Source organism: Cydia fagiglandana, chromosome 4 (assembly GCF_963556715.1).
Source record: "Cydia fagiglandana chromosome 4, ilCydFagi1.1, whole genome shotgun sequence".
NCBI classification, from domain to species: Eukaryota; Metazoa; Arthropoda; class Insecta; order Lepidoptera; family Tortricidae; genus Cydia; species Cydia fagiglandana.
Window position 1 is genome coordinate 21,455,656 of NC_085935.1, and position 26,328 is coordinate 21,481,983.

The following is a 26,328-nucleotide window of genomic DNA, read 5'->3' on the forward strand; positions in this document are numbered from 1 at the left end:
GCAATTATGTAAATATCTTTAGATTTAGCGGGATTGAAATTAATTGTGTGCAGCGTGTCGTAACGGATGTAAAAGTAAAAATAGGGCTCAAAGTGAAAATAATGTCAACTTTTGTGAACCAATAATGTTATATATACTCATCTGTAAAATAACTCATGTGGGACATTATGCCAGATGAGTTCCAGTGGTTAGCATCCCATCAAAACCATTTTTATGTAAAATGTTACCAAGACGAGCCCATATAAATAGCTCGCACTGTCAAAAAGTTATCAGACCTTATGTAAAGAGCCAAGCCCTTAACTCTACAAGCCCTTACTTCACACACTCTATACCTTAGTCAACACATGTGGCTTGGTTGTTTCGCTACTACAAGTATAATATTATTGTAGAACAGAATAACAATAAACAGTGAAGTCAATAGTGAATACATTTTTCACCTTACGCCCTGTGATGTTTGCGAAACGGCCAAGCCTTATTGTTTATATTTTGTTTACGTAACGCTAATCAATGTGTAAACAGGCCTCAATGTGAAGGCCAACCACATTTACCCATATTCACATTATTACCACAAGATTTCGCTCTCGTTTGATAAATGGTAGTAAATTTCACAATAAGAAAAGGCCACGAAGTCAAACAGAACTGATCAAGAATGTGGGTATTACCTTGTTCAACGTGCTACCTATGTATAGCTTGATCTCTGCTCCGGCTGTAGGAATGTTTAGCGAGATAAAAGCATTTCTGTGTATGTAGCCCGTTCGCCGGGAAGAAAAATACACCCGTCCCGCCGAGAACACGCTGCTTGACGTTATCTTATACCTATTTAATGTGATCTATGAATCGTGTGATTTATAGTGTTGATATACATGTGCTAATGATGTACGAAAAAAGAAGTTGATTATAATTAAAAAGTAACGGTTTTATTACGATTTAAGTTAAAAAGTGCCCAACCTCGTAATGCCAAAATAAGATTAGGTAGAGTAGAATACTAGGAGAACAGCATTAGATATCAAACATCAAAAATATATGTAATGAAGAGTTGTACAAAATAAATACATACGAAAGTAATGGCAAGTTATAGCAGACAGAGGTACAGTGATTTTAAAAGGCTTTTAAATATGAGAAGGGATTTCGTACATCTTATATCCAGTGGCAAAGCAATCCGCAAAAAGCCTGGAAAGTGATGAAGTTATTATAATTAGATGAAGTAAGAAGGAGCCAGGGCCAGGAAATGCATCTCCGATTTCCGCACATCGAGCAGAACATTGATATTTAAAACGCTCTTTAAGATAAGTTACTCAATTTATTTGACTTAAAAATGACATATTAGTATTAATATTTTTAAGCAAAATATTAAGAAATTGGGTAAATTTATTTTTGTACTAAAAAAAGTTTTCAGTTCCATTTTCGTAACAATGCGATCACTTAGCACCGACGAGTTTTTTTAAGAAATTCAATACCTGAAGCCCGATAACATTTGAGTAAGAAACTTTTCGATTATAATAAAGAATCGTTTTGGGGGTTGATAAAAGCGTTCTTGTGTAAGGGGCGGGGAAGGGGGGGTTGTCAAGTCGACACACTTGAGGCGAGCAAACAAAGTTTGTCGCGTGAAAACAACGCGATCGAGCGCGACATTGCTAGGGTTGCCTTTTTATAAAGTAACAGTACAGTATGAAGTGTTTCAAATCGTTACAATTAGAAAGTTAAAGGAGTGTAACATTTTGTTCAACTTTTGAGCAATTGTTTTCAAAGTAATTGAAAAAAAGCGCTTTTTAATTGAAATACAATGAAACCTAATTAATACCTGACAAGTTATGAAATTAAGTCGAATAATGAAATGAAAGTTAAAAAAAAAGATATTACGTACTTATCTAGAACAAGGCCTGCTCTACGCGACACATACAATTAGTTTGTTGAGGCGCGTCGCTTATTAATTAAAAAAGCACAAGTCATACTAGTGGTATCTTCAAAAAAATTATGTTTTTTTAAATCACATAAAATTAAATCTGATAAGATTAAGACTTTTTTGATTGAAAGCTTTTTTTATAGGTTTTGCCCTACCCTGCAAAGCGCTAAAAATAGGCACAGAAAACGAACGAAATTATTTTTCGCGACCAACTAATAGGCAGTTGTCGCGACGCTTGAAAAATCAGGTTTCAACACAGTGAAAGATAAGAAATTACAAAATACGGGCCGCTCTGAAGAGCACAAACTTGCTGCGGGTGACAACCCTTGACAACGCCCGCGGCGGTACCACACAAACTCGAACCAACTATTGTTGCAACCGGCAAAAACATTTAACTATCGTTCTAATGAATTGCATCCCATTTGAATAGTTCGAAAGTTGCTGAATTGCAAAACGGGCAGATGCGACCAGACAGAAGCCTGAGTTATGCTTCATTTTCGGTTTATTAATAAAACTTTGTACACGCTACAAGCTTCGAGTGTCAGGTGATACCAACTGTTATTTTAACTGAGATTAAACTGCTTAAAAAAGTGTCATTCTATGGAACTTGCTAACCACTTATGTAAACAAACCGCCATATTCATATCATCATTCAGTGACAATTTCCATAGAATGGTACTTTATAGTATAAACTGCATTGTGAATCATAATTTGTTCAAGTTAATCACAAATGAGTAGAAGATGGAATGCGGTCCACGTTAACGTAAACGTCAAGTGTTAACTTGTGATACGGAACGATATCGGCATCCCCGATTTATACGAAAATGCTACCAAACTTGACCTAGTAGCTTCTGTTATAGATATCAAGATAATAATAGTTGCAAATTCACATCAAAAATCTTGGTGGTTCCACTTCTTAAATCAATCCTTGCTGGATCGTAAAGACCAATCCTGCAAAATCGCAAAATCAAAGGAAAACTTCGGTTCACGAAACGTCATATATCATCAGCTGCAACGGCCACTGTAATTCACTGTATCTAAATATAACTAGATTATAAGGAAATTAACAAAGTTTAAATCGTATTCATATTATACTTTAAGTACATTATTCTGCTTCGTTTTATGCAAAGGAATTGTCTGCCGAGCGTGATCGAACGCGCTTCGTACAGGGAAGTTACATTCTTATCTGAATATCGACCAGTACCCATACCATGAGTCACTGACAGTGTCAAAACTGACATTTACACTAACGTCTACGTAATTTACTTTCTACATCTCGCTCGCACTAATATGCGAGTACGAGCGAGATGCGTAGAAAGTAAGTTACGTTTTCGATAGCGTTTATATCATGGGAACGGATTTTAGTCTGTGGGTTCGTGTGACCCTTAAACTCACGGCGCTATTCGAACAATCCCTATAAGACACAGCGATACTAAACTGACCTGTCAGTGTCAAAAGTGATATTTTACAACCAGAATTATGTATCGCTGTGTCATCTCATAAGCATTCTTCGAATATTCTCTTTAGTATGGATATACTCCATCCTAAAGAGAAGAGGAGGATTCCTCTTTACCTTATCCTTCGTTAGGCGAAACACTTCGAAGCGTCCAGAAATAAAAGCACTGTCGCAAACCCTGCAAAACAACGAAGCTTAACTTCTGCTCGTTCCTTTTTCAAAACGTCAATAGCATGGCGACAGACAACGGACAAAAAGAGAAGGACGCCTGTTCCGCCATTTTGGAGCCCGGATTAGTGTGAAACATTCCACTCGGCTGTATTTGGCGCAGAGCATTCAAGCCAATTCGAACGGTACAATACGTGCCTAATATGTTACACAACGAAGGCCGCAAAAAAATCTTACACGATCTTGTTTGTAGAGCCATAAGAGCGTGTCACATATTTTTGCAGCCTTCGAAGAGTAACATATCATTGGAGATTGTAAAACTGCAATACTTTTAACTGACAATCGGTGGACCTTATGCCTCTTGTAATAACATTTACCGATGGAGAGAACAGTGTGGGCGATGGTATGGTGGTGGATGATGATTAACAGAGAGCGCAACTTTGGTGCCGATGACGTCATTATGACGTTAAGTCGCATATAGGATGTTTTTTTAAAACAACATTGTAACACCTCAATGATTCTTAATAATGATAATATATATATATATAATTCTTTATTTATAAAAATGCTTGGTAATTTACACAAAAAATAATGTAAACATTAAAAAACGATACGAAACGATCTCCTTCTCGTTCAATATGCTTTGTTGTTTTCAAATGTTTCTCTATATTGCTTGCTTTTGCTGTTAAATTTTGGTCACATTTTTTCATTTTTTACTATCAGAAAAGGAAATTTCTGCAAATACGGCTGCAAAGACTCCATGGCGACTTCAAACAATAATATTTCGGTTATATTTTACTAATAAAAAAATAAGTATACAGTAATTGGTTGTCATTTCCAACAATCTTGTTTTTAACATGACAAAGACAGTTAGTTATGTGTTTATAGTTATACGTGGCCAGTACGTATAAAAACTCTCAAGTTTCAATATCAGTAAACTAAAGAGGCTAATAAATTGTTATTTGTTTAAGTATCTGTAATCTAGATAACAACACTCTGTATTTAGCTTCACGTCATACGTCTGTCATCGGCACCAAAGTTGCGCTCTCTGATGATTAACCTTTTCGACGCCATGTCAAACACAAAAGCTGTCACTCGGACGCCACGTCACCGAAGTGTCAAAACTGAAATTGAACTTTATGCATATGCACGTAGGTCTGTGTTGCTCTGTGGTCTATGACGGATTAATCGGTCTTTGGCGTTGAACCTGCAGTGCCGATATATCGGTCATTGGCGTCCAAAAGGTTAATATCGGACTGAAATGTAACTAATGTCATTCAAATATCGTGCATTTGGCTTGTACTTATCGGTCTAATGTTGTTATAATATCATTCTAATGTCAATATAGGTTTGGATTGGTTTGTTCGGCGTAGGACATTGTGTTGGATTGAGAGTTGGCAATTATTGGATGCCTATTCGAACCAATTCGGTTAATTTATTCTGTATGTGTGCATGTATACCTACTACCAACGTTGCTTAACAAAGTTACTTATTTATGCAGTTTGTGCATGTAGAATACGGAACTGAAATAACACTGTTTCAATTTTAGTTTGCTATACATGTTTTTTTTTTCAAAAACGAATCAAATCCGTTTTAAAACTAATGCAGTGCAAATCCTTTAGGTATGGTGCTTTACGCATATTACCGTCCCTTCTATAATATCCTGGGTTTCTTTATAAAAAGGATGGTACAGTCAGCAGCAGAAGTTGCTAAGCGGGCGAGCTGTTCAAAATTACCTTGAAACCCTCTTATCCTCTTAACAATAAAGACCCGTCAAGATCATTCATTTTGAACACTTGGCCCGCTTAGCAACTTCTGCTGCTGACTGTACTACATCTATGAGTTTATTTTTTCTCGTCGTGGCGGACACTGCAACCATGCTCTATCCTAAAAATATGCTTATCTACGTGTTTAATAAGAATCATCATTTTGTTAAAAATTATTCGTAATTCACTCGGTTCAAATACTGTTTGCTTAAACAAAAGCAAGGTTTAAACACTCAAGAAGCCGAGTTTAGCTCGAAATTCATAAAGCTCGGATAATTGCGTGGCATTCTACCGAGAAAATGTTATTAGTTTCGAGTTGCACGAAACCTTATTCCATGAATTTACTCATAGAAAGCAGATCCTTCTGTTTTCTGAAGGAGATTATTAGTTTAATTAATGAGTTTATTCTCGGCTTTGATAATTACGAGTACTGCTTGTTAAAATTATCTTTGAAAATGCCAATCCGATTTGATTATGTAGATTTTCTTTATTACATAGGAGGCAATAGTATTTTCGTTATTATTAATATTCATATCAGCATTAGTGCTTGCTTGTTCATCTTGTGGAAGAAATAGGCTTACTTACGGATAGGTACTAATAGCAACACTCTTAATAGTCCATCGATAGACCTTGTGCCTTTTGTAATAAGGTCCACTAATGGACAGGTTAACAATGTGGGCGATAGAAACTATTGATGTAGACCCGTGATGAGTTTACTAGGTGGCACTGGTAGTTGTTAGGCGTGACTTGCTACGTAGTTCCATGTGGGAGCCTGTGATATGTGCACTTATATACATTTCAAACTGCTGGAGTCATTTAATTTTAGATTGGTATTAGAAAGCAAGGTGTGTAAAGAGGTGTTTTAGGTTGTTTAAGTGAGTGGACTGAAGTTTAGTTGAGAATATAAGTCCATACACCCAGAAGTAATCAGCACGTCATCCGCCTCCTATACCTACAGGGTGGTGGTATTTAGCGTTCCAACACCACTAAATTCTCTAGAAGCACGGTAAGATAAGTTGATTGCCTATCGCTAAGCACTCGGTAGGTGAGCAGAACATCGTCAACTTCCTGGTCCGGGCCCAACGTAGTGGTGTTGACGACGCGCCTCCGGCGGTCCAACACCACCGGTTTCTCCAGAGATACGGCAAGGATAAGTTGGTTACTTACCGCCAAGCACTCGGCAGGTGAGCAGAACATCGTCGCCTTCCTGGTGCGGGCCCAACGTGGTGGTATTGATGACGCGCCCCCAGCGGTCCACCACCACCGGTTTTTCTGGAGGCACTGAAAAGGAATAACATGTTTAGAACTAGTTTTGCTGAATGTGATTTGTTCAGGACTGTAGATTTTAAAGGAAGAGAAATAAAGAAACGGAAGTTATTAAATGGTTTTCCAGATATTATATTCCTATACTTTGTTTAGCTAACGAATCAGTCAATCACGATAGTCAGCAAAGGTTTAAGTTAGGTTAGACAGTTGCTGACCAACTGTTTTTTAGCAAAGCAGTTAAATTATAAGTAAATTTTGATAGGCTGCCAAAACGAACCCATGGAAGTACACTGCTAAATACCAATCAGTCCCAAAATAGCACTATTAGAACAAGAATGGGAAGAAAAATGGCTTATCTAGGTACAGTGAAACATTTATAATTAACCCTTAACATGGCAAGACATGAAATAATGTAGCCACCTATCACGTGGAATGTTTTTGGGGATAGTAATGAGTAAAAAAGTACTATATTCAAGAAAAAAAAATTAAAAGTATTCTGAAAGTAGGGTTTTCAGGACGTCCGTTAAAGCGGACATTGCCACGAACCTTATATATTGATTGCTACCAAGGTTGTCCTAAAAAACGGACAATGCCGTTATACAGTTTAAGAAAATAAAAATTATTAAAGAATAACTGGGCAAGAAAATTTAAAATTATTTCAATAACACACTAATGAATGTTTGGAAAAAATGTTTATTTATATTAATAAGAAGAAAAATCTTATGGGACACATAATAATACTATATTTTCTTCTAGTGTTGATGTGTAAAACGACCCACGTACAGATATATTAAACAAAAATATACATTTTAAAGCTACGTATACATGCAAAATAGTCTCATAAAGCTAGTTACACATTACAATTATTGTAAGTAATATTACTTTACTTAAATGACCACACCATTTATCACTATCGTCTCACTGTTCTATGTCTTGCTTGTTTTCTTATTACCCGGACTATCTGAAACGTAAGCTGGTGGTAGATAATAGCTGTAGTTTCTGTAAAAGTTAAGATATTTTTCAGTCTCAATGGCCTCTGGCAACATTCTGGGAATATATGGCTTCTCCTTGGCGAGAACCAGAGTCTTATCCATGTCATGCTCCCAGACCGCAAGCTTTAGTTGGGGGTGCTTGACATAATTAGCTATAATAATATGTTCTTGTACCCTAGTAGAAATGCTTTGCTTCGTCTGCTCGACATATATATGAAAGACTAGATTCGAAATTAGCTATTTACTCTCCTGAATTTTGTAAATATTACATTTTACAGGTCTCATGAACAGCATCTTCATCATCGACTTGAAATAGGTTTTAACCGACATCTCAAGACGTGCCAATAATTTGAATACTGAAGCGAGTTATGCATTTAATGGCGAGGAATTAAGTTTTGTAGATGGAGTACTAGCGGACAGGTCGTGTTTAGGTCATCAGGTCGAGTATTATGAACAACTTTTTTCCCACAAGGACTATTTAGTTCGAAATTATATTTAAATACAGATAGTGCCATTCACAATGAGGCGCACTAAACTTTAATAGCACGACAATAAGAATAAAAGCACGCGTGTTCGTAAATAAACATAATATTTGTCCATCATATTTGACATACTCTAAGAAAGTCACCTGGCTGAAAAAGAGTCAGATTGGGGCAAGGCAGATGTACAATCTGCCTCTAGTAAAATTTCTTCATCGTCGTCTTTTTTGTCATCTCACTCTTCTGAGTCAGATTGTGGAACCACCTGAGACTAAAATATAAAAAAATGTATACATATACTTATGTATAACATAACCCCAACGCAACAATAGCCTATAAAACGACGATAAATGAAAAAAATATATATACCCTAAGTATGGCAATGTCCGTTTTCTGTCACAATCTTGTCTCCGCACAAGCCGGCACTGTCCGTTTTTTAGGACGTGCTAAATGGTACTTTGTTACCAGTACTATCGACAATGTCATAAAAATGGGACATGATTTATTTCGCAATTTTTGACTTAGAATTAATCTATGATTTAATGAGCTTTATATTAAATAACAATGTCTAACTCATCTAGTAATAATATCAACGCAAAGAAAACACTTTGGCTATTTACTTTATATTCTATGGTGTCAGGAACACACTCCGTCGCAAATTCAGCGAATTTCAAATTTCAACTGCCGCCTGCGCATAAACCGAATTTTGTCTGATATTGTCTTAAACTAGGAAAAAAAGTACAATTCTTGCACTTTCTTTAACGTACTTCCTTTTCTAGCCTGCACTTAGTGTTTAAACTTGGTGTCACATTTAGTACCTGTACTAAAAAAGTGACACAAACGCTTTAAGGGTTAAAGACGTTATATGCCAGGGAAAACTTCGTGTTCAATTTTGACCTCATCGCATAACCAAGAAGCACAAATCCCAAATAAAATATTAGCCAATCGTCGGAGCAATCCCGAGTTTAAATTTCTCAACAACCGTAAAAAACAAATAAAAAAAAAAAGTCAGTAAACAGTAACATCCGCCCGTTTACAGAGAAGATAAGCCGAAAGTAAATCTCTCGCCTTTTGTTCGTTTGTTTTCCTAATTTCGTGCGCCTATCTGCGGCGATGAATAAAATATGCGATCGCTTCTCTTAATGCGGCACCATCAGTCTGGCGCTACGGCAGCTTGCATTCTCCATGAGCTTCTAACTGCGTAGTGTACAGAATGCCTGCTCTCAGGTGATGATAAGTACGACTCACTCCCATCTTGCGCTAGCAGGCCTACGACTGTCAAAGTTGCGCGTCAGTATTCCCACGACATTTCGATTCCTCATAGAACCAGAACATACTTATTAGGCATCTGGTATCACTACATCTTATAAAACAAAGTCCGCAATGCATCTGTATGTACCTAGATATGTTCGCGATAAACTCGAAAACCACTGAACGGATTTTCTTGTGGGACGAGTTGCTAGTTTCTTATAATATACCGGGTGTGGCCTGTAATATGAGCAAAAAATTTAACTGTAGACTGTACTCCTTATTATGATCAACATTTGTTCAGCGACTTTAAAAAATAACTTGTAGTTTGATTTTTAAACACTTTAAAGGTTATTTAAAGACACAATGTATTGCGAATTATGTTATGTTTAAGGCTTGACAAGCAACGTCAATCAGAATGAAATGGCGTGGCGATGGCGTCCATTGAAGATAATATTTATTTTGTATGAAAAATAGGGAGTCTAAATACTTCATAATTTTTAAAAGTTGTTTAACAAAAGTGTCACCGTTTGAGGAGTACAATCTATGTTTTAATTATTTGCTCGTGTCACAGGCCACACCCGGTATGTTCGCGATGAACTCGAAAACCACTGAACGGATTTTCTTGTGGGACGGGTCGTTAGTTTCTTATAATATATACCGGAATTTCTTATTATACCTAGTCACTAGTAATACAGTTTGCGTTGAACTACTCGATAATTTTTCCCTTACTCACAGTTGCCAGAAATATTTGCGAGTCTGTAACAGAATCGATGCAATATCTTGAAACACTTTTATAACACACCTGTGCCTTGTGTTATGACTTTAAGTGTAGAAAAATGCTCATGATATCAACATTATTTTCTGGTCTACTGGAAGCTAACCAATTACTTATTGGTTGAAACAAATGTATGGTGGTCGGCGTCAGCGTTGAGCGTGCACGTTCGAAGTGTGCGCTTCATGGCGTTCGATACAATGGGAAAGGTATTACAGTTAAATAATATTAAATTAAAATAAGGCCCATGAAAATAACACTATCCGTCTGTTCCGCTTTTGTGATCCAAATGGGTTAGATGCGATTCAAAGCGTATCTATAGCAAAGGGTTCGACGGATTCAGAAAAGGTCATCACATATCTGATTCGACCTTTAAATTCTTAAGCCTATCCCAGCCTTTCAAGTGTCAATTCTTTTCTATCCTTAGAATCACGATCCGCGGAACAAAATGTAGGAATAAGGAAATGTCTAGGCATGTTCTCATTCGTTCACGAGCGAGCGTAAGTCTTGCTTGGTAACAAACCGTTGTATCTCGAGACCCGTGTCAACTACGTGATCGAAGTTCTCACTAGTACTGGTTAAGCTGATCCTTCGTCTTGCCAGTGCTTGATACGCTGTTAGAATGACACCGGGCTGGCTTGACTTGCTCCGGAATAGCTCAGCGACTGGAGACATTTTTCTGCCTGTTGCCTCGTGACGCTAATGATGCAGGCAAATTTTATAGAACAGACTAGAGTTTCCGCGCTGTCTTATCGCTACGTCGTTATAGTTGAGTGCAATAACTTTGAATTCTCAGAAAATGATTTCGTGTTTTATATATATGATGTGCTCAGTTCTGTCTTTTGTTTATATATAACTATGTGTGTGATAGGCACTTATACCTAGGTACACAGTATGTACTGTGGTCGTAGGTTTTTAAAGGGGCCCACTGATTACCAGTCCGCCGGACGATATCAGCCTGTCAGCAAATTACATTTAAATATGGGCGCTAAATCATCCAATTTTTTACTAATCAATTTTAACTATACTAACACATTTTCTAACTTATTTTACTTAACGTTGTCGTGTATGCAAGTACGCCGTCCCTAATCAAATATCTAAGATTATAATAACAAAGTATAAGGCATTAGCTTAAATAACGTGTCCATGTTTGGCATTTTAAGAGTCACAAGCGCTTCGCATCGCCTAACACGTATTGCCTAATGTGAACCAGCTATGAGGCAGACAATTTAGACAGTTTCACCGGTGATTATTAAGTGGTGGTTAGTTTCCTTCAAGTGCCTGAATAACGATCAGTCTAAATGCCCTGAGCATGAGTTGTGTTGACTCTACGAGTATTCTTGAAGTCGCGCTTGACATTATGGAGAAAATTCTAGGGGGTTTGTGCCTCTTCCAACAGGTGCATCGGCTATATTGCTTGTCCACATTGTTGTGCATGGGCCTTAATACCCTGCGTCTTCCATTCATGGTATGAGAACCCACGGCTTCTTCCCATGGCCATTTCTTAAGTTGTCGATTTTGAAATGGTTCCCAATCATCATTCGTCATCATCATCATCATCATCTCAGCCATAAGACGTCCACTGCTGAACATAGGCCTCCCCCTTGGATCTCCATACGTGCCGGTTGGAAGCGACCCGCATCCAGCGTCTTCCGGCGACCTTAACAAGGTCGTCTGTCCATCTTGTCGGTGGACTTCCTACGCTGCGCTTGCACTTTTCGCACTTTTCGACCCCATCGGCCATCTTCTCTCATCATCATTCGTACCAATGAGTTAATATGAATATTACCAGTTTGAAAAATGATTTAATACTTATCCATTATTTTCTTTTAGCTTTCCAGCAGAATAAAGCATCTTAAGAAGCTTCCCTAACTCTTAGTTCCCCTTTTCATTGGAAATACCACTCGCGTAACGCGTACGATTCTTGGAATACTAAAGTTGAATAGACCCTGACGGGCTCCTTTTTTCTAGGAACGCTCAGAATAGATGAGAAACACTGTCGGCCTAGCCAAGGTTACAATCGCTATCGCTTCGACAGCGAAAAGCTTTATATCTCTCTATCACTCTTCCATATTAGTGCGACAGGGACAGATGCGTTTCGATCGCTACGGAGCGTAAGCGATTGGCATCTTGGCTACGCGGTCTGGTGCTTCTCATCTCACGCTGGGCGTAGCGATTCTGAAAATTACACAATACGAGTAAGTACTAAGCTTTTCCTGTATATCTTCAACGTGATATCTGTCACTTGATTTTGTTATTAACTAAGGTAGACGTCCGAGTGTCCATCACTGTCCCAGTTAGGGTTGCCAGATCGAAAGGCGCTATTATCGGGAAACAATATAATTTTTTCGGGATTTTGGGACTAAATTCGGGAAAAAAGAATACATTCATATTAAAGTGATTATATTAAAAACAACGATATTTTACATTATTGGCACTACGTCAGCTCGCTCGCTCGGCGACAGTTCGGAACTTGACATTATTGTTTTATAACGTGAAGCTGTTTTTCGGGACCAGTTTCACTTTGTCGGGAATCGGGAACACATGTTAAAAATAGGGAGAATCCCGCCAAATCCCGACCATCTGGCAACCCTAGTCCCAGTACATGTAATTTTTAAACTTCACCTATTGTCAATACAGGTGACAGCAGGGTGTCTTTTGGACATCCAGTATGTCGAGCACTAGGACGTTAACTTTAATATTGATGTTGCTGATCGTTTGTTAGTCTGTAAGATATGTGTAATGTGTATGTACATTAAGGGCTCTCGTTATGTATTTAAGATCCGTAAATATCAAGGTCCCCCATGCAAAATTTATGGGAGGTATTTAATAGTTATTTGGTGACGTAAACACAATCCATGGGAAAAATTAAATCCTTCACTTTTTTTGTAAAACATAAGGCGGTTTTTACATAGTTTTTACCAGGCAGATTTAATCACAAAAGCACTAAGAAAGGAAAGCCAAGAAAAGACCAGACTGGTTTATCCAAGACGATGCGACAAGCGATCGAAATACTCCGCGTTATGATATGAGACGGCAGGTGTGACGGCATCGTTCCGGTTCGTTACCGTTCCACCAGGGACCTGCGAGGGAACTCCGTTCCTGTATTTTAGGATTCTCTAAACATAGCGTGTCACGAAGTTTTAGCTTTCCTCTATTTTATGTTCGAAGATACCGGAGCGTGTTGGCGAATGTTGTGGAGGCTAATTGAATATTCTTAAACTGCTTACTTACGGAATCTTGGGTTTAATATCGTGCGATATGTTTAAATCCATGGCAGAATATGTGAAGAGATAACTGAATTTAATTGAGTGCCGTTTTAAAATACAATGAACATATTATAATTTTATTAGACATATGACAATCACCATTGGTCTGTGCATTAGTGCATTAACCCATTCATAAAAAAAAAAGAAAAAAAAAGGTACTTAACTTAGATTTTTACGATCATCTCAATGAAACTACGAATAAAAAATATTTCAGAAATGAAATGTATATTTAAAAACTGAAGCCCTTATAAATTCTCATTCAATTATTAAATCCTATTTAAAGACTCACTTTCCTTCCCAAGAAACCTCACAACCAGCATCAGCAACTTTGTTAAACAATACAGTTTTAATTGAATTTATTCTAATCGTGTTGTACCTAAGTTAAATTATTCTTATTTAAAATAAAGGAATAATAGACGTAATAACATGATTCTTATTAATTAATTATTAATTACTTATGAAAGTATTTATTCCAGTTTTAAGCCTATTCTCACTTTGCACCATTATTGGTTTACTCAGCAAACAGTACGGAGGCATCCAAATCAGATTAATAGCCAATCAGCCTAATACAACGCAGGTGATTGCTCACAATTCACTTCGATTACCATGCAGCCATGCATTCCCACTATGCCATTGTTCCAATTCAAGCCGCAAGGGAAAAAGACCCGTATTTGCTTGGCACGGCTGTATATAAAAGCTATTCTGGCCTGTCCCATTTAAAGCATCAAAGGGCAATTAGGTTTTACATTCGGCGTCGGAGCCGCGCGCTCGATCTAACTTTAACCTCTAATACCGACCAGTCAAAGTGACTGACTCTGCGTTGCATAGGTACAGCTTTTTCGCCTGTCCTTTCCGGGTTCCAATTAAAACTTTTGAGCTGACTAACTCTTGATATTAATTGATAAATAAGTAGGTATCTGTTTACCGTTTCGCGGTGGATCAGCTCGGATGGAAAGGCAACAAAGTCTTGCGGATCCGAGCAAAGTGATTTAAAGTTTCGATTAAGCCTCGATTCCCCGGTCATCTTCCGCGGAAGTTTCTGTTATCGCGGAGATGACAAGTGCGCTCAGGTTGGAGCAAAATATTATTTTAAGGTAATTATAACTTTAAGTCTCTATAGATATTAGAACGATGCTGGATTAGATCAACTTGTTCTGTCTTTGCATGTCCTAATCGTAAGCAAGAGAGGTTCTTTTACACAGAAATAATCAGTTTAACTATGGCATATATAAAAAAATAAGTAATTTAGTTTTTGTAAAATTTTCAAACTGGCGGAGCAATGTATGAAGTCGCAATAAACACTCATCAATGTGTAAATAGACCCCAAAGTGAATGCCAAAACCCGTATTGGCATAAATAAGTAGGTAATTTTAAAAATAATGTGTAGCAACTCTATTGTGCCTTCTGTTAGAACAACACTAAGTCATAAAATAAACACTCAGTTCAGCTTCGTGACAATTTATTGTCATTCCAACGTTGCGTGTTTGTACACCATTGACACTAAATAACATGATTGTAAATTTTATCCAACGAAAATTGAATGAAATAGATTAGAATGAATGAAATAGATGATAAGATAAGCCTAGCCACTTACGAGTTCTTGGTTATTTTAGAAAACATTTGTTTTCTTTATTTTAAAACGTTCTAAACTAAAACTAGAAACGTAAAAACAAGCGGACCCCAGGCTCTCATCATGAGCCGTGGCAAAGACCGGAATAACGCGAGGAAGATAATGAACAACTATCATTCTCTAATAACTCAACAAGAAGAAATAGGTCTCTAACGTACCCCACGCCCACCCAACCCAAATAATATGCAGTTAACGTTCGTTAGCACCATTATAACCTTGATCAGCACATCAAATGGGGGGGGGCGGTCATGGTGCACCCCGCCTTAATGTAACAATTAGACTGTAACAAATACTGTTCAACTTCATCAATTCAACTTCTTATTAAGTAACATCAATTTATACCCTTTTTTACACATAAACTATTCTATTCTATGAACGCGACCTGTGTTAAAGTATACCTACCTATATTTTTGGAAGAGTATTCTCGAATGGCAGATACTTTTGGAGAGTTGTTTTATCTGCTACTATTTGCTGTACTGCTCAAACTAACAGTTTCATCTAAAAAGTAAACATAAACCACTCCCGGCATTTCGTTCCGCCCGGCCACTTATCCAATCGCGGCGATCATCGCCTCCAATATCGCAGATAACAGGTTTCATGGCAAAAGGCGGTTACCCGAAAGTGGACCAGAGTCTTATTCAGAAGCTGGACTTCAACACCGATGTAATACTGGTTCAATATGCATATAGATTGGTTGAGAACCTGTAAGCACTATCTTTAGTATCATGTCAGCCACAAATAGCCACTGCTGCTCGTAGCTACAAGTCGTGCGTTGCCTTGTTCCAACGGCTTGGCTATGTCTTCAGCCTAAATTTAAGGACATTTTCACGGTTCATGTTCACCACCTAATGTCTAACGTCTTTTCACCTTAGTGGCCACCAGTTGAATGCTTTTTCAATTACAATCATTTTTGGCTCTTCTATGGTTACACGAGCCAAATCTGTACATCATAGTAGGTACATATACTTATGTCCCACACGTTAGGAAGGTTTGACCTTTCAAATTCACACATGTCGTACTTACAGGCATTGGCAAAAACTATTTTAGAATCTGTGCCCGTCTTAAAGAATCACTTAGTTAGGTGCAGCCACACTGAGAGAAAAATCATCACCAGGAATTAAAAAACAGTTCTGTACTACTGGGGGAAAAAATGAAGTTTTAGTAAGATAACGTTTCACTATTTCTGTAAAGTTTATTTATTTCTACAAACAGCTCAGTAATCCCAAATATAATTTCAACAAACAGATAATAGAAATTGCAAAAACTAATAGAAATTGCAAAAGTCAATTTGTTCCTATTAGTTAACTCTCCTTGTCCCCGGATTAAGTTTATTTTTGTAATTCTAAGTGTATTTTTGTTGTACTTTTCTCTCAGTGCACGCCAAAAAACCTAAGCTCGAAAGTTTTTTCCATAGCCGGTGCGTTTGCTAGAGAAAATTCCTCAGAAACTGCACAGTGCGCGACTATAAGTTACAACCAATATGTTTTCGATATAATTATCGAACGTCAAATGCATTCAAGAATAAGGCCCCGAGCGGGCAGCGCCAAACCGAACTTGGCGTGAAATCAAGCCGTTACGCCCCTGAGCTATTCTGAATTTTATGAAGAAAAGCAAATTTACGACTAACTACTCTTTTAAAACTGAAATTTGTGAGCGCAGTTTGCAAGTCTACTACCTGTAATATACTGCAACGCGTAAATATTGTTTACATTTTGTAAGGGGATGCTCTATTTTCTTATTTTAAACTTTAAAAAACTAAAATTATTTATTCTAGTAAGCTTAAGTTTAAAATGAGCACTTTTGACAAGTCATAAATGTACAAAATAAATATTTATGTTTTAGATTTCTTGAATAGGTATAACAAGATATTATCTAGCTTGATAAATCAAGATATGTCTAAATACGAGTAAGTAGGTAAGTAGCTTACATTACAATTAAAAATCACCAGTAGTTAAATTCTCCCCGGAATATATATAAGCACAAAAGCGTGATTTAGTAAATATTAAAAAGAAAGAAATTATCAATTAGCTACACTGCGTCACCAGCCAGCAGTCAGGTAAATAATGCAGAATAATACATCTCAAGTTGTGAAACTGGAATTGTATCAGGCACGTTACGATTTTGTTCGAAATAAATGAAAATGTAATAGATATAATACGAAATGCTGTCACGTTTTTGTTTTCCAAAAGTATCGTAGAATATGATCAAAAATTAAGCTAATATTCCTTTTGCTTCAGCAGTCAAACAATCAACGTTATATTATGGTTTACATTTTTCGCTTTGTACAACACAAGGGAAGTCAAAAGTCCTCTATTCTGAAAGTCATGTAACTAGTTCACCGGCCATAATGGCAACCCAACAAATCGGAGGCACGGGCATCCCATCAAGCCCCGACACGTGGCGCCGTCCGGCAAAAGAGACGGGCAATTATCGGCGCTGTCCGGCGTCCGGCACCGGCCAATTACGCCGGGCCCGGGGGGCCGCTGCTCATTAAAGGGAACAACCCGTTGACGGAAATGCGATCAAATTAACGGTGCCGCGCGGGAGCCGGACGGCAGATTACCTGGCCGCGTATTCCTCTACACAAACGAGTCGCGGCTCACCCAACTTTGTACAATTATGACCTTGAGGTTGATAGTAACTATGTGTAAACAGAGAGCGTAGTTATACTGGTTTGTGTAAGTATATAATGCTTGAAGTGATGGGAATAAGCGTGGGCTGTCGCTGTGAGCTGTGACCAATTACTGGAAACAGATACCGGTTATATCGAGATTTGCTGTATAAGAGAGTTATATAGCCTGCTGTGATTAGGTTGTGCAGTCGTTGTAGGCTGGGACGTAATAATTCAATATGACAGCTTGTTTGTAAATATTAAGAGTATTACATTTTAAATAACCTAAGCCATTTAAATAGTTTATACCGAACTGAACTGATTACACCTACCTATAAGAATAAAAAATACTAAAAAAAGTCCATATAAATTGTTCTGTGAGGTTTTCCGAAGTAAACAAGTTGCGTACCTATAATATGTTACGATAGGTATATTGCAAATATATATACGACGGCGTGAATACGTCAACTACAAATGCGCTACATGTGTTAGATCTAGTACTGAAACGAATAAATATTCTGGAAAATAAATATTTCTATTCATGCATTCTTCAAATGATTCACAGTGCATTGTAATCAAAGAGTAGTATTTAGTATATTATATACTCGTAGTATTATTTATAAAACCCGGACCCGGACCCGGGTATGTCCTTAAACTGCGTCCAGGACCCGGGTATGTCCTTAAACCACGTCCAAGACCACCGGTGGACGGGCAGCAGCGTCCCTCAAATTCGGTGTACTCGACTGCGATCGTCAACCCGCCTGCCAAGCGTGGCGATTATGGCATTCACCCCCCAAAAAAGGGGGAGGCCTATGTTCAGCAGTGGACGTCTTATGGCTGAGATGATGATGATGACGATTTATAAAACTATAGATCCAATAAACTAGGCAACCCACATCTCAGCGTCTCATATTTCACCGAAGCTATGTTAGATCAAGTTACATCAATAAGACAAACTAGGTACCCATAGTCAAAAGCCGTTTCAGAACACCGCGCTTAATATTTAGAATTAATTTTGCCTACAACGCCTGCACCTGTTTTCGCCGGTTCATTCAGCTGCAAATTTCCCGAACCATAATTCTCGACAACACAAGACGAAGGCGACGACGTTCGCAATTTATTAAAAGCGCGGATTCGCGCACCTGAGGCTTCATTCCAATTGCCTGCAACACTCGGGAAAACCAGTATTAAGCGCACTATTACTACCTATTATTTATACGGTGCTAGAAGTCACTTCACGCTGGTTTTCTCAAAACTAGGACTCGTTTACGCGCGTGCTAAGCGATAGGAATAGCTTGAAGTCTCGAATCTGGAGCTTCAGCCTATATGTGCGTAGATATAGCGGTGACATTTGCCTGCACTATCACCTTGAGTGTAGCAATGGCAGCGATTAGCATTTGCATGGCATTTGTGTAAGGTCAGCGTCTACACGCACTTTTGTAGGCGATAATGATTTGTTAGCGGAAATGGAAGTCGCGCTTGACCTGGATATACGAATAAAAGAAACAATGCGGCGGTTTTTTATGAAATGTTTCGTTGTTTAATGTCGCGGTTTCAGTCGAGTTGGGGTCAACTCATATTTCCTTATATTATGTTGTGCTAAAACAGTTCGGGCAAGATCGCAGAAAACCTAAGAATGACGCGCACATACTGATAAACTTACATTTGTATAATATTCTGTAATGTCTTCTTTTATACCTTTATAGTTATTACTTATTAGAGGTTGTATTGTTGTTGTAGAAATCTTTAACAACAATAGGTACAAGTACATATGTTAGTTTTGATGAATTGTCATGTACTCGTATAACGAGAAACCTACTAACTTATACCATGAATGGTGGCACCAAACAATCAATTTAATTGTACACTTCCAACGGTACATTATATCGCGAGCTACGGAACGTAATTAGCTCGCCTCATCAATTCGTGATTAAGCATCCTTCCCGTGGGGCCACACCATTACAGCCCCTGTCACCAAAGGGCGAGGACCATAATCGTGTGCACGAGGCAACTAAGTAGGTAATTTCCTTGAACAGCGGGGTTGGCTGCCTAACACTGTTGGGGTTTACGCAAATCTCTTGTTTTACAATGTATTGCGAGTTAAATAGAGAACCAATTGCCGTCTTGAAGAGATTCAGTACCAATTGAAGAGAAAATCAACCAATCAAAAGGTTTCAATACCTATCGTAACAAGATTCAGTAGATTTCGTGTCGAACTCCAGTACCTACTTGGAATCCTATCAAATAGGTTTGGGCTAGAAATAGCCTAAACTCCTATTAAGTCGATTAACCACCAAGTTCTAAGATTAGATTGAATAATTTCAAGCAATCTATCTAGAACTAAATCTTGTGGGCTACGTTGCTTTGCCTCGAGGAATTTTGGAAAGGGATTTCTCTAGGATTTTTTTGCCGTTTGATCACACTACCGGGTCTAATAATGTACAAGTCGCTCTGTGAGCTGTGTTTGCGAGAATACATATAGCTTAAAGCTTTTCAAACAATTCAAAAACTGAATCGACAAAAAAAAAACATTTAATCATCGAACCTGCTCACAAAATTTTACGAGGGTAAGTTGAAAATGCGACCCGTAGAGGAAAACATCCGAATATAAGAAAGTATTGTTACCCAAGCTGAAACGGAGAGCTTGACTAACGCTCGCTCAATTAGATACAAACAGTCTAAAAATATTCCATTTTAAAATCACGATCACGCTAATAAAGTCAGTCATTTTCTATTTTGCATAACATTACCTATATTTATTTCTCATATCCTTCCAAAAGTAATAAAGTCAGTATGTTCGCAACAATTTTCATTGAAAGTTGCTAAAGTCCGCGTCCATGCTCGCAAAATGTTATCTTCCTTTAGAAGTTAGGAGTCCGTTCGGGGCGGCTGCGTGTGTAGCATGTTTAATTATGTCATTTTATTCAACTTCCAGCCTTTTAGTATTTTGTTTACTTACTTACGGCCCAATTTGAACTATAAGATACGTCAATTAATAGATATAGAAACAATATGTATTAGATTAGTGTCAAATGTGACGTTTCTTCAAACAAACACGTCACTTTTGACACTGACACATCTAATCCATATCGTATCTAGATCTATTAATTGACGTAGGTATTTAAAAGTTCGAATCGGGCAGCTACCTTAAAGTTCATGGAAATGATATTGAATATAGCGAGTACCTATCGAAAGTAGATTAAAAGATCAGCTTTTTAAAATATATTATTTATCAAAGTATTAAAATATTTTGGGTGAATGTAAAATCAGCGCCATTGATAGCTAACAGGTGAATTGATGTCACTTGCACTATTGAATTTATGTATTAATTACTAGTTTGTCCGAGAATTGGTGTCATACTAAAAATCTCGCAATATGCAGGTATACAATATCAAATTCGCAACCTTGGGATAGCGTAATTTTTTTAGCTTTTTCTACATGTTAAAGTAGAGCTCCCCACTGAAGTGTCGTTTAAATTTGCTAATCTTTTGGTATTTCTTAATCTACTAGAAAGCTTTGTTTTGTATTACTTTCGCAAGGTTTCAAAGCATATAATTACACAAAAAATCCGATTATCAGAAAGATTAATAAAATGCTTTCTTAACAAGACACCGAAAGATCAGTAAGTATGTCACATTCAATTAATTAAGGGTTTAAAAGTTGTATCTCTATTAAGCAATAGCATAGCGAGCTGCGCGCCGAGCAACAGTACGTGGCGCAATATCAACGTGTTTTTAGCTCACTGCTTGAAAATGGAGTCTAATATCTGACGTCAATGTCAGACGTTTTTTAAAGACTATTGTTTTGTGCCCTTTGAGCAAAGACCCCCCATTTCTTACGCCATTAATATCGGTTTGGTGAATGCTTCCGCGATTGCTGCAAAATGCGCGCTCTTTTTTGGTCTGCTTCTGCCTAAACTAAACACTACCTTAGCTAAACTCCGGTGTCCATTCGGTAGCCAATTTGGCCCACCGATCCGAGTGGACGTCAAACACATAAGAGTCACGCTGAAATACTGGGAAAGAAGGCTAGCAGCAATATCTATCCTACATCTACACATCTTTTGCTTGCAGTCAGCACTATTGTGACAAGGGTCCACTCCATCCATCCACGCACGACGTGACACGCCCGCTGATTAAATTAATAAACGGTATCATCAGCACTAATGAAAATCGAGCGCCTAAGAGCAACATTGATTGAACATTCCTGAAGTTTCTGCCATCGATCACAGCTCAAACTGATTTGATCTCAGCATAGACATTGTGTTTAATAGATGTTGCACTTGCAGTTACTAAGTTTAGTGTGTAAATCAAGCGTGTACCAGCTACAGCGATCCCTACAGAATGATGGACTGTATTCAAAGTACCTATACAAAAACCGTCCTTAACAAAAAGTAATAACACAAAATAAGGTTGAAGGTTAAGTTAATATTCTTGTCGCGTTATCACGGAAAAGTTTGGCTTAGATTAAGTTGATAACATCTGACCATTAAGAGGGGCTAACACAAAATTGTAGTTTTATATAATGATAACGCATTTTAATCAAGGGAAAATACCACGAAACATATTACCAACAAAAACTTTGATAGTTTAAAATGAGTCCGATAAAAAAAAGTTACGAAAACAGTATGATTTTAGTATTAAATAGCTGGTGATATAGAAATTTGACGAGCAAAATTTTTAATCGGAAGTACAAAAGGTAAAACTTGCACGACGGCCTTATCTTCTATTGATTGTTTCGCGCGGCGCGCCATATCTTTTGTTTCCTTCCTGGCTTTACGACTATTAAGTAGGATTTCTCGGGATAGCTACATGGCCATATCAATAAATTCAAAAGTATTTGGTAGTTGAGGTATTAACTAGTCCTATTTAACGATTTACTCAGAGAAACGAATAAATATAGGTAGGTACACAGATAATCACCAGGCTAATTATGGTCGCCATTTTAGGGTTCCGTATCCAAAGGGTAAAGCGGGACCCTATTACTAAGACTCTGCTGTCCGGCAGTCCGTCCGTCCGTCTGTCACCAGGCTGTATCTCACTAACCGTGGTTGAAATTTTCACAGATGATGTATTTCTGTGTTGCCGCTTAGCAACAAATACTAAAAACAGAATAAAATAAAGATTTAAGTGGGGCTCCCATACAACAAACGTGATTTTTACCCAAGTTAAGCAACGTCGGGCGGGGTCAGTACTTGGATGGGTGACCGTTTTTTTTTGTCTTTTTTGCATTATGGTACGGAACCCTTCGCGCGTGAGTCCGACTCGCACTTGCCCGGTTTTTATCATCTGTCACGTTCTAGCAAGTTTGAAACGAAACTGACGCATGATATGACAAAGTGATAAAAATGCGACTATGATATTCGTGCAGCACGGATAAAACACGTTTCCCGTGCGTTAAAAAAAAGGATTTGACTGCAAACGCTTGGAAGCTGTTGCCACTTCGCATCGATGGCACTCAAAACAAGCGCGTTAGCGTGGTCTAGGTACTCCAACACATATTGTCTGTGGTGTTATCGTCCAATAAACTTGGAATACCTCCACTGGATTGTATGGAGTCTAAATAGAAATCAACCAACGAGGCGCTTTGTCACGTTAATCGGTAATTCCAGTGAATGTTAGTACGGGTAAAGATTTTATTACGCACTTGTGTTCATATTCGTTCTTTATGGTTTCTCCGTAATAATATCGTATATGAATGACTATTCATAGACGAGAGGTAAATGTGCCGTGCTCGTTCTAAAGCTCCTTGGAGCTTACGCACAAACAGAAACACTCCTAACTGTACATCGGTGGACCTTATTACAAAAGGCATAAGGTCCACCGATGTACAGTTAACAGTGTGGGTGGTGGTATAAAGTATTATTTATTTTAATATAATACTAGTAACGAAGGATTGATCTTAGAGCTGTTACGCACTGTCGACTTGTCGCCGGCGACGCAGTCGATGGCGACTTTAATTTTATATAATTTCAATGGGCGTTTACGCGCTTAGTCGCCAGTCGCCCGAGCGACTCAACGACTTGCTACGTAGTGGCGACGCACAAGCGACTGCTGATCGCCGGCGACACACGGCTTCAAATGGTAGTGTTCACACTGCGACCAATTTGTATCCGTCTCCCTCTTGAACATAGTTGTGAAGAACACAACATATTTTAGTGATGCTTGCGCTCGGCTTGGTCTTCTGGCCCTAGTAGCATACGATTTGGTCGCCGAGAAACTAAGTCACCGGCGACTAGTCAACAGTGCACAACGGCTCTTAAGGAAACCTGACTAGTGATAATAGTAATTATTATCCCAAACAAGTGTCACCTTTGTGTATAATTATGTTAAGTTTAAGCACGAGGCAATACGTGTTGGTGGAAATGTTTGAAGTACGCGACATATATTATTAACATGCTTATTCATGGAACAAACAATTACATTAGGATTGTAACTACCTAGAGATCGGCCATTATAGTTATTATGACATATGCCACACTATATCATTATGTGTTAACCTCGAAACATTTAGGTAAAGTAGTAATTACCTACTTACTAACCTAATCATTTATTTAAAAGAAGATGAATTGTTGTTAAAATTAGTAACTACATAATAAAAATAAAAACTAGCACTTAATGCAAAAAATAATTTTGGATGGAAAAAACTACGTATGATTTGTTGCAAAATACATACTTAGGCTATCTCTTGCTAGCTTGTCACAAAAAATATCTTGACTTTGGATAATAACGAGATCAAGATATTTTTTTTAAACAGGGAAAAACTGAGCCCACGTACGCATCGTATCCAATGCATTATGAAATCTGTACCCTGAAATTTTTATGCTTCGAACCATACTTGTCATACCTACGCAACGTATGACAAGTGTATTTGTTTCTAAGCACCCTGAATTTTTTATGCTTAGAAACAAAATTGTCATACCTACGCAATGTATGACAAGTACATAATATGTTTCTAAGCATACAACTTTCAGGGTTCAGATTTCATAATGCATTGCATACATTGCGTTGCGTGAGCTCAGTTTGTCCCTAGCTTAAATAGTTAATTTTTGTCCGGTATAAAATGAAGTATTCACCTACCTACATTTTCAGATAAATAACATCCACATTCCATTTACCTCCTGATCAATTAACGCGATCGTAAAGCAGGCCTACTGAACGGAATGCAGTTCCTCGCGACTTACTCTACATCTTGGGGAGTAATATATGGTTGCCACAAATCGAGTGTGTCGCTTGCTGGCGTTAGCTTTCTTGGCAAACTATTGGAACTAATGAGTTTTGGGAAACGATTTTAATTAACAGTTTAATGACGAATAGGAATTAAGAAATCTTGCCGTTGAAATGAAATTTGAAGAAGTCGGACTAAAATTCATGTTTACGAACTTTTTCCTGCTTTGCATGTACATATATTGCATTTTGTACGTGATCTTGTCTCATTGTGCTGACCACAAAAAATGGTTCCAAATTCAGACGGGAATTATGATTAGTTAGTTAAAACCCAAACTGCTAATCAACAATTATAGAATGGTTTCCTTGTATTACGTAAATGGGGTTTTAATTATAGAGGTAATCACATGAACTTTAATACCCTGACTAAAGAAGCGGCTGCTGACCAGAGTAAGGCCAAATTTTAAATTTTAAGTTAGTTGTATACTTACTTATATAATATTCTTTACAGTTTTGTACCTATCCAGTGACATAATATAGCCATACGATAAATAAATAATTATTAACACACATAAGCTTAATAAATAAAATAAAATAAAATTGCTATATCTGTAAAATTGTTTGAACAAATAACAATGGTTTCCTCTTGCTGATTGAAATAATATTTTGTCGAAGTAAAAAGGTTTTGTGGTTTAACTCCATAAATCAGATATAATGTGGAATATCGTTCATACGAGTCGGCAGAGACGTTGACATACCTCTGATATCTAGTTTCTACCAATTACGCGGGTGAATTGATGTAAAAGAGATCCCTACCGCTGTAGGTGAGTGATATATTAAAGCTTTTCTCATTCTTTTTCTTGAAAATCAATGGGTAAATATCATGTAACACATTTTTTAAGAAGAATTTGTCCTCGATCTTGGATATCTAGTTCGCGATATCTAAGTAATCTGGCGCTTGTTTTGAAGACGTGATATTTGAAACTAAGTACAAATAAATTACTGATATATTACTTCTGCATGCATATATGATAAACATATATGATAAAAGTGCTTTTATTGCTTATCATCTTAATATAGAAAGTCTAATGGATTTAAAGTTCCAGCTAGCACAACCAGCTTCAGTCTGCCTTTTGGGTTTTTTAGAAAAAATTTGGTTTTGTAAGTAGGTTGGCCATATTATAATAATGTATCGCCGCTAACTTGATACAGCGTATACAACTTGATACGGCGTGGAGGTCGCAAAATACTCTTATGGCGCTACTTTTGGCTGAAACCAGTGTATTTTTAGTACTTATTCTATTCATATTCCTGTGTCTATATTAGATATACGAGTAGGAGCAGCATGACGAAACATGATATTAGATGGAAGACTTACCAACAACAGTGAGGTTGTATCTAAAGCTGGTGGTCTGAGTGTTCCTAAAGTCCACCCGACACCGATATACGCCCTCGTCCCGCCGTTTGACATCGCGCACAAGGAGCGCGGCCGGCAGCGGTGACGTGGCGAAGTGTGCGCGCGGCCCGAATACTTCTGGCGCGGACCAGTGTGGTTTCAGTACCTACTTGCCTATTCTATTCGTATTCATGTGGCTATAG

General features: G+C 37.8%; 1 protein-coding gene across 1 annotated transcript in view; it reads right to left on the reverse strand.

The window, feature by feature from the left end:
- Nucleotides 1-26,328, reverse strand: part of LOC134664041 (nephrin) — a 586,846-nt gene that overhangs the window by 241,654 nt on the left and 318,864 nt on the right. The window contains exon 5 of the mRNA XM_063520605.1: nucleotides 6,461-6,574. Within this exon, the coding sequence (XP_063376675.1) occupies nucleotides 6,461-6,574 (114 nt within the window). The remainder of the gene's footprint in view (nucleotides 1-6,460; nucleotides 6,575-26,328) is intronic.